This window comes from Poecilia reticulata, linkage group LG5 (genome assembly GCF_000633615.1).
Source record: "Poecilia reticulata strain Guanapo linkage group LG5, Guppy_female_1.0+MT, whole genome shotgun sequence".
NCBI lineage: Eukaryota > Metazoa > Chordata > Actinopteri > Cyprinodontiformes > Poeciliidae > Poecilia > Poecilia reticulata.
The window spans coordinates 7,592,069-7,602,464 of record NC_024335.1 but is presented as its reverse complement, the minus strand read 5'-3'; the positions used below and the strand labels follow the sequence as shown (position 1 = coordinate 7,602,464).

Sequence of the window (10,396 nt, the reverse complement as noted above, 5' to 3'; positions counted from 1 at the left end):
CCCCCCAACATCAGGCTTTACTGCTAGAATAGGTCAATCTGAACAATATTCTCTCCGAAATTGTCTTTGACAGGGTATGAACTGATTTGATTTGTCATTACAGCTGTGGAAAATATTGACAAAGGAGGCTAGATTTCCAGCAGGTTATCATCCCAATAGTCTCAGATGTGAACCCATAATAAGTGTGAGAAAGTTTATTTCCATCATTAATGTCATATTTTGCAACAAACCAACATTTGTGTAAAAAAAAAAAAAAGGGAAAAAAATGTTGTTAAAGCCCTATCCTGACCTTTACTGTAGAGTGTGTGTTAAAATCCTGTCCAGTTCATTTTTAAAAGTAACTGCTGGCTACTTAAAACAGTCTGCAATCCAAGTGTTTGCTTCCTGGACGTTCACTGATCCACCATGTTGACATAGAGATACAGTATCGCCATATCAACATGTAAAGACAGTCGTGCATAGTTGTGAAATAAATAGGACAAAAAAAAAAAATCACGTTAAACATTTTTGAAAAGTGTGACAAGCAAATATTAATCTCCTTTACTGTGATATCTCCCTTTATATGCATCCTAATAAATTTGATCCAAGTATAAATCAGCTGTTAAAAATCTCAGTGCAAAGGCGTCAAACTCGCAACCTGCAGGTTAAATTTAGCCTGCAACAAGTATCTATGTGGCCCTCCAGAGCAGTGGTGTCCAAACCTTTTGACCCTGAGGTCAAAACTGGCAAATTTAAACTACTTGCAAACCACAAAATTCATTAAATTAAAAAAGCAAAAGTTAGGTTTTTTGTTGTTTTACCTGCTCTATAATAAAAAAAATGCAATAAATCTATAAATCCTTAAAGATGTAATTATAAATAAAGGCTCTGGATTGTTACCTTAAAATAAAAATGGTCAATTTCTAAATTTTTGGGCTCATTAACTAATTTCTGATTTGTTGGCCAATTTTTTTTTTTTTTACCATTCTTGGCTTATGGTTAAGGGGTTGATCAGTCATTTCAAGGGCCACAAATAGCCTCCGGGCCACACTTTGGACACCAAATTGACAGTTGTGTGTCTAAATTTGATTTTATCAGTCAAAGCAGTTTTAATATGTAAAGAACCAAATTATGTCACTGTGAAAAGATGTTAATTTTAAGAAAACATTTAACAAAGCACTATGGGACAACTAAAAAAAAAAGACTATGAAGGCATGTCTGTTCACCCAACTGAAAGTCTCAGAAGAGCATTAAGTGGTCCTGGAAGAGCTGGAAACATCCACAGGTCTGGTGGACCAATTTGAAATCCTGTTGAAAGTAGGGGATGCCAATATGGTACACTTTACATCATCATGACAGGGCAGCTGATCAGAATAGACATGAAAGACAGATGGAGCTTAATACTGGGCGAAATCCTACTGGAGGCTGCAAAACACATGAGATTCCCACTGTAGCTTTGGAGGCAAGTTTAGATAAAAATATAATCATGTAAGAATGTCCCAATCAAAGTCCAGACATAAAATCAATAAAAAATATTTAGCAAGATTTGAAAATTGGCGATTATAGGTAAACTCTATGCAACCTAACTGAGCATGAACTTTCTTTTTCAGAGAAGACTGAACAGACGTTTTGGTGTTTAGATATGTGGCTCCGGTAAGAATACACCAAAAAAGATCTGCAACGGTGGTTGTTGCAATATTTAATAATAAGATCATAACACCCATCTTTCCTTTTCCTTCCTCAATTTTATTTTCCAAAATATTTAAATGCCTTACACATTAACTCTTTCACTGAAAGTGAATTTAAATAACCAGATGCAAGCAGGAAAAAATATATTTTATGAAAGTCTGTAAAATAAATGGTACATATTTACATACGACAAGAAACATATTTTGGATCACAAGATGAAAAACAGTAAAAGCTAAGCTGTTGTTTTTTTTCCCCCAGTGACAATGATTCAAACAAATCTGAAAAACTAAAAAATACCCAGCGAGTTTAAAACAAAAGGCAAACCAAGAACTTGTTTTTCTTTAAAAAAATGAAAGTAAAAACAACACATTTTCAAATGACTCGAGTAAATGGCAAAAACAGTTGAGCTCTTTAGTGACAACAGAACAAAGAAAACACATACAGAAAACGCACAAAATTTCACAGGAAATACAAAAAAGCATCAACTATTCATAAATCAAGTTGTTCAATTACGGTACAAGGGTATTTTATTGAAGTAAACCATTTTATTGTAATTTGAGTTCAAATAAAATTTATTAATCTCTAATCTGAATGTCTAAATGACAAAGACATGAAGTAATTGTTTATGTAAACAGGATACATTGTTTGAAATGAAAAAGATAAATTATTATAAGGTGCGCTCAAATAATAAACAGTTCAAAAGAAAATAAACTTTTCAAAGCCAGGACATGTTCATCTGGGTTCCACAACCTAGCTATGAAGGCACATTTGTGTCTTGCATTTCAAAAATGTAACATTTCTCCTTTTTGGTTTAGTCTAAATGTGTAGTAGACTGAAGAGACAAGACCTTAAGTAACACTAAATGAAGCTGCAGATGCAAAAGTGTACAGATGTACATTTGACAATCAATAAAAACTAAGGGTGCACTAATTGCAGTTTTCTGGCTGAAAAAGCTCGACCTACTGATTTTGATTCTGATTTCCGTTAGTTTCTGAAGTCTGAAATCCTGCTAAATATAACAAGAAGGTCCCCGAGTTGGCAACAGTGGGGCAACTATTGTAAACTACAAACATGACCTCAGAGGTGTGTCTGTCAGTCAAGTTACTCTCACGGCACAGACAGACAAGAACAGTAGACAAGAGGGGACGAACATGTGCGTATCGGCCAATCACAGATCTCTCAAAGTGTAAATCTGGATAAATCATCCAGTCGATTTATTGACTGGATGATTTATCGGCGCAACTGTAATAAAAACCAAAGCCTATGAACTCTACCACATATAAGCTATTGTTTTTTTTTATATACCATTTTCCTAACTGATGAGAAAGTGTTCCCTTTTATAAAGAATGCTTAGAAAAAAGTATTTCAGCAGTGTATTAAAAACTAATATACACTTTTTGAAAACATTATAAAAACAAGGGTATGACAAGACAGAAAAAGTTTAAAGAACTTTTGCAAGAACCTGGCAGATATTTGAGGTGTTGAGCATCAACATGAAAGCACCTTGGTCAAAGTCTGAAGGTGAATGAACGAGTCCAGTTGGTTCAGCTGGACTTAAAAGGCAAACAGGAAGTTTTGAGGCATCTTCATAAAGCTGAAAGATTTCTACACACTTTAAAAACTCAAGTCAGACAGAGCTTCATGTTTTATTCCCCCAAGATGTGTAAGGAGCCACAAACAAACTGAAATCAGACAATATTTACACATATGTAGGAATGTAAGCTGAATGTCTATGCAAAACAAGTCAAAGGGCATCAACACGTTGTACTTCGAGACAACTGAACACAACAGATGCTCGACATTATATTACATTGTCATGTTTACCATCGAACTAAAGGAATGAACACTTTCTCCTCAGGTTCTGCCAATGTCAGGAACGTTGTAGTTTATTTATGGTATGAAGTACTTTTACCCGGTTGTGGGTGGTGCAACATAATCTGGGTTGTATGCAGGCTGTGCCAGGAAGTCCGCGTGAGAGGATGGAGCGTTTGGCTGTGGGTGGGTGGGAGGATGTAGAGGATACGCTGGCTGTCCGGGGTTGTACGCAGCCTGGCTGTAAGGCATGGGCTGGGTGGGAGGGTAGGCTGGACCGACTGGAATAGAAGGGAAAGTAAGAATGAATGGGCCAGACCACATGAGAGGTCTGCAACATTCAGTAAACGGAAATTATCCGTTTCCTTTTACTTAAAAAAAAAAAACCTCAAACATAACCTAGTATTTAATCCACCTCCTCTCCTGCTATTCTGGAGTAACAAGATGACACAAAAGCAGACAAGTCTTCTTGCAAAATCAGCAAAAAGCTTTGTGCTGATTTCTTACAAAATCTTTTTGCTGATTTTGCAAGTTATCGCAACATTTGAGTTAAATGAAAGCATATTTATTGATGCATTTTAAGTACTGGTGGAACTTTTAATCAAGATAACTGCAGGGTCTGTAATTAGTTATTCACAATTTCTCAAATTTTCATCAAAAACCATATAACCCACAAATTAAGCAGCATGTTTAATTCAAACAACCTCTTTGCTACTAAAATAATGAATTTGACTTTGAGACATATGAGCTCAACAACAAAAATATTTTCTGTTTTTAATCTACTAGTTATTCAACTATCAGATTGGTGCAAAGTGCTGTTTTATCAATGGAGCTTCCAAGTGTAAACACCAACCCAAAAGCCATTTTTTAAAAGCAAGATACATTTGCAAATATACTCCAGGACATAAATTTTTATTTTTGCAGACATGTTCTGTGCTCTGATGAAACTAAAGTGGAAATGTTTGACCTGAATGATCATTGTTATATTTGGATAAAAAAGGAAGACGCTTGAAAACCTCAGAACATCATCACAACTATATGGGGTGGCAGCATCATGTTGGGTGGGTGTTTTGCTGCAAGAGGGACTGGCAAACTTCATAAAATAGATGGCAAATAGAAAATAAATAGATCTATTTTATCTATTTCATACAATAGATAAAGAACATTATGAGGAAATATTGACGCAACATCTAAACGATAACAGTCAGAAAATTAAAGCTTGGGCACGGATTATCTTCCACATGTGCAAAGACTAAGCATACAGCCACATTAGTAGTTATCCAGTGGCTTCTGGACAATGTTTTAGCATTGACATCAGAAAAAAAAAACTCTGTCCATTAAAAAAATGTGAGGAGCTGAAAAGGTGAACAAAAACAAGACGACCTACAAACCTGACTTTGTTACATCAGTTCTTTCAGAGATAACGGGCCAAATCTACAACAGGCTATTCTGAAAAGGTTTTGTAAGGAAAACCTAAACAGTTTACAAGAAAATCTACACAATTAAGGAATTGTATATAAATTTCAGAATACAAAAATGTAACACAAATAGATGTGGCGGTCCTAATTGACAACCAATCAGTGAAAAACAGGTAATGTGTCTTTTTATATGCAAACTAGTTTCACAATAATGAGACCAAATTAATTGTTTTTATTCCTTTGTGCATTTTGAACAAAACTTGAAAATATTTTTATCTGCTAAATGTGGTTACAAATAAGTGTGTTACTGTTGCCATTAAAATATCTTTATTGTTAATATGCGTTTTTCACTCTATTGAGAAAAAATGTTTGCATTTAGTTTCCAGTCCCTGAAAAAGACGCTTAGTCACTGTCCTGCTAGCTTTACTGCAGACCAGACAGTACATTAATGAAATATTTATCCTCTGGATCACTGCTTACACTCGAAGACAGTTGTTCAGAGGAAATTTTTACCTGACAGCAGCAGAAATTGAGAAATATCATATAGCTATAAAGCGACATAAATACTACACTGAGAAAAAAGGCTGACTAAATACTCTTGTGTAATTTTAGATATGTGATAATATCTACATGACAGTTGTAGATTTAAAAAAAATTATAATGTAGACTGGATTTATTTAAGACAACCACAAACACATGTGGCCATCTTCTGGGCTTTTCTTATTCATCTGGACTCAAGTAACAATTCACACTCACTGGCTTCTTGATAAGGTGGTGGGGGTCCTGGGGTGAACGCCTGTCCTTGATAAGGCGGCATAGCCATGGGTTGTGTTCCATAGCCAGGCTGAACTGGCATGGGCTGGTAGGGTGGATACTGGGTGGCCTGGTAGGCCTGGGGCTGTCCAGGCACTGACATTGGCTGCTGGGGGTACTGCTGAGGAGCAGAGGTCACCACTGTGGTATGGGTGGTAGTAGCTACCACAGCTGCAAGAAAACCACAAGCAAGGATGATGAATGTCTGACAAAATTAAAATGCACGATTCTCCTAACAGGATTCAGTAGGAAAGACACACAATCTAAATAACTGCTTAGTTTAAAAAGTCAACTGATTTCACTAAATCTGACAAATCAAAAGTTGTTCCTAACATGGAAAAGTTACAATAGATAAAAACACATAACTACGCCCATCAACTGACACCACAAGATGTTTATAGAACCATGAATTTATTTGAATCACTTATCTCATTCACATCATTATTTTGGCATAAGGAGTGTTTTTATACTCATTAATGCTGATAAAGACTTTTTTTTTTGTAAAAAGACTCGAGAGTAGTCGATTATGCTTTATAAGTAAGCATAAAACATGAATATATGCCGACTATCAAAAGAACAAAAGTTTAGGTCGTCCACTGAATACAAGTCATTCTTCAAAAAGAAAAAGAGACAAATCCACACCTGTAATGAAAAGAAACCTCATCACACTATTTCTGCTTGAAGACAGAGGTGCAATGAAGAAATATATCTATCCTTTAAAGAAAGGGTGGGCATCTTCCCAACCGTTTCCTGGAAGTGACGTCAACAGTTCTTGAGGTTTCCCCTCAATGGTTGTCATGGAAACAATGACTCAGACTGAACATTCCTGTATCTGATCCCAGAAGGCAGAGCCAGAAAACCACATTGTCGGGCTTACTTCTGTTTTATGCTTAAAAAACAGTAGTATCTGTTTTTTTTTTTTGTTTTTTTAAGTAGTAGCTTTTTATATTTTCTGTATTGCATTTTTTAGTCTTGTGGTTCTCTATCCTTCTCTACAATGTCTGAGCGTACTACTGTTTATCTACTTAATCTGCTGGAAGCAAATATAGTTTAGGGGCTTTTTAAGAAAAAATACTATCAGTATGTCTAAAATTAAAAACAAACACCTCTGCAGCAGTACAAAAATCCAATTGGTCAGAGCCAAACAACAACTGCGGTTAAGCCTTAACATTAAATGTTTAGCGGCAGATCTACATGTCTGGGATCATCTTTTCCAGAAGCTACCTGCCAAACAAAATTCCTCCTGCCGCAGCCAAGATCCGCGTTCCAGGTTCTTGATGATTCTGAAGACTTTTGGAAATACATTTTGTGCAAATGTAAGACAAAAGGAATAACCTTTTAGAAGGCATATATTATATTTACATCTGGAGTGAAAGCAACAGCATATTAGAAAAGAAGCATCACCCTGAGAGCCTAATATGGCGGTGGTAGCTCCTCTGGGACTGCTTTGTTGTTTCAGGAACTGGACAGCTTTTCACTATTGATCCATGAATTTTGCTCTCTACCAGAAAATCCTGAATCCTGGATGTAATGTTGTGACTTTCTGTTCAAGCACATTTGGGTTCTGCAGCAGGACAATTGTCCAAGGTCAGTTTGATTACTTAATTAAGGTTTTGAAGTAAAAGATACGTGACAGCTATCGCCAACCCTTGAGGACAGTTGTTGCTGCCAAGACTGGTAGCATCAGCTAGATTAAGAGGGCAATTTCTTTTTCACACAAGGCCACATAGATTAGACATCTTATTATCTCATTAACACAAGAAATTATTATTTGAAAATTGCTTCTTGCATTTAATTAGCTCATCTTTGTAAATCCAAAAATCAGTTTTATGATCTTAAACAGAAGCATAACAAAAGCAAAAACTGTAAAAAATCTGTAAAATGAAAACACTGTTTGAGATACTATGCATGCTTCAATATACTTCCCAAAAGGCAGCAGCTACTAAAGCAAATTTACTAAAGCAAGAAAACAGGTATTAGCATCAAGTTTGGCTCAAACCACAAGCAGTAATTATCTTTGACGACTGAATGTGTCATAATCCAAAAGGATGATGACTAAAAAGAACATCAGGCTTTATGAACCTCCGCTCAGCTTGCCCCTTGATGTCACGTCTGTGCTATTTCTGTAATGGAAGTCAGGTGGTGGGTGGGCCACACGTCCTGAAATGAGTCCCTGTTCTGTCTTACACTCAAACACACTGAAAACCACAAATGCAAGTTTTCTTCTGACTGTGTTCAAGCCAGTTGCCACACCACTACATGCACTGACAGGCTCGCAAACAGCCGGCAGCTCTAGTTCGTTTCTTGTAGGTTGTGTGCAGGAAGCCTACATGTGTGCAGCAGCACGATGCAGACACTGCAGCAAATGCCTGCAAAATGTCAACGCATTATATGCCCAATCTCCATTTAGGTTTTTTAGCTAGTTGGATATGTTAATGTGCCAGGTAATAATAATTATTATTATTATTAACAAAGAGCAACAGCTCATAGGTTGCAGCTATTTCTGGAAAAGAAAGTAATGTATGTTTACCATCCAAACTTAGCAAACACAAGTTTTAATTACATTTTTACATGACAAGATAAAGATTATTATAATCACCAAATAGTATTTGGTCAAGTTTAGAGTATAGAAGGAGCAGGTCCAGCAAAGATTTAATCAATTTTGCTTTTAGGGATGATTGTTAATAATTTACAGGTGCAAATAGTAAATTGATACTGAATATCTTAGAAATAATAATAAAATGCATTGATCTATAGTGTGCGTATGTAACCAATTAAGTCACAAATGTGATCTTATTTTTGAGAAGGTCACATTTGAAGAAGAATTCAGATTTTCTACTCCAAATCAATTTTTTGCTCCAATCTGTGACAAAAGCCAGGTGTACCCAATGAAAAAGGGCTGGCGCATCTCTTGAAAAAGTTAAATTAGTGTAAAGTTCTGAAAGAAGAGTGGCATTTAAGATTTACATGTTTATAAGGTGGAAGTCAAATTAGGTATCTGTACCTTTTTAGCTTGTGTTTTCAGTCAGAAAACCAATTCTAAAACTGAATAAACTTAATACAAGCCATAAATGAATCAGGTGTTTCCTGAGAACTACTTACGCTGCGGCCTGCGGCACATCTTGTAAATACAGCAGCAGGGACAGATGCAGCAGCAGACGAGGAGAAGAAGAAAAAGGATGGCGGTGATTACGGTACTAGTAATCACGGCCACATGTGTGGAACTGCTGAACTCCTTATGGAATTTTTCATTACTAAAAAAAATAAATAAAAAAAGATGACAGAAAAACAGACATCAATGATTACGTAATCTCTCAGCAGAAATCTGATTCTTTCTCTCCGTCTTTAAGTAATGTTGCATCATTCTCATGTCCACAGCAACATACGAGATCGTTATTGTTAAGTAACACTCTACAGTGAGAAACTGTTTAGGTGGTTTGTGGAGCTTCCAAGCGTGCAGATTTGAAGCGAACCAAACCAAAAGAAGGTGTGAAATTTTCTAGGGCTGAGTCCCCAAACACAAATCTGCAACCACCAATAAATTCAAGCAGAACTATAAAGAAGAGTTGCCCCGAAATCCTCAAAAACATTGTGAGAGACAATTTATTCAGAAAACTACAATATCAAATAATTTTCTTCTGAAAGTGGTTAAGGCTCCTGCATCATGTTTGTTTTGTACACTTACAATCAGACTTTGAATGTCAAAATTGACAATATTGTGATGTAATTTATTCTTTAAAAAAATTCATAGATTTTTTTTTTTTTTTTTTTTGCATGAAAATGTATACAAACTTACCTATCCAGATTTCCCCGACTTGCCGTATTTCTATCACTGCAAAAACAGGAAAATTCAGAAAAAAATAAACAAACGAGAGCAATCCTCTTTTGCTGCCACGGCAAACACAAAACCAATGTTTGACGTTACTTTCTATATCCATGCTTTTTTATTTTAGTGTAAGATGATCCTTCATTTGTCCCTCAGCAGTAAAACATATTTGTGTCAACAGCAAATTGACAAAGAGAAGAGAAGCACATATGCCACAATAAAGATGAGCAGTTATAATCAAATAAAATAATCACAGGACTTAATCAAAGGTGAGACCATCTTTAAAGGATATTAACATTTACACTATTTATTTACATGTTTTCTAGTCTGTTTCCTGTTTTGCTTAAACAGCAAAGTGAGTGGCTATTTTTAATTAGATATTTTCTGTACCCTACGTAATGGCTTTAACCTAATAAAGGAAGTTAAAATATTGTGATGCTGTAATTTTTTTTTTTCTCAACCAGAAAGAATCCTGCGCCTTCAAAAAATGTTGCTGTGGTATCAAAACACGAAATCATGTAAGGAGCATTTTCTCTTAAATTTCAGCATCGAGACAACTCTAGGTTAGATTTCAATAAAATCAGAAAGTACTATACGCTAGATCACATGTGTCAAACTCAAGGCCCGCGGGCCACATGTGGCCCGCCATGTCATTTTATGTGGCCCCCCAGCGTTTTATAGGATCATGATTGACTTAAAATAGGTTTTCAGCACGAATTGACTACAAACTACATCTCCCATAATGCATTCYGATTGTTACCAGCCAACATTACGGCTTCTCGCCACTAGAGAGCAGCAGAGTCACCTCAAGCTGCTTATTGATTTTCCCAGCGAATAAAACTGAGACGTCGACAAGCCA

General features: G+C 36.0%; 1 protein-coding gene across 1 annotated transcript in view; it reads right to left on the bottom strand.

The window, feature by feature from the left end:
* Positions 1-2,958: 2,958 nt before the first annotated feature.
* The window catches only part of LOC103464427 (protein shisa-5-like), a 15,153-nt gene continuing 7,715 nt past the window's right edge, over positions 2,959-10,396 (bottom strand). Inside the window, exons 3-6 of the mRNA XM_008408513.2 lie at positions 9,508-9,543; positions 8,814-8,965; positions 5,655-5,882; positions 2,959-3,761 (exon numbers count right to left, since the gene is read on the bottom strand). Coding sequence (XP_008406735.1) covers positions 3,577-3,761; positions 5,655-5,882; positions 8,814-8,965; positions 9,508-9,543 — 601 coding nt within the window. The 3' untranslated portion in view covers positions 2,959-3,576. The remainder of the gene's footprint in view (positions 3,762-5,654; positions 5,883-8,813; positions 8,966-9,507; positions 9,544-10,396) is intronic.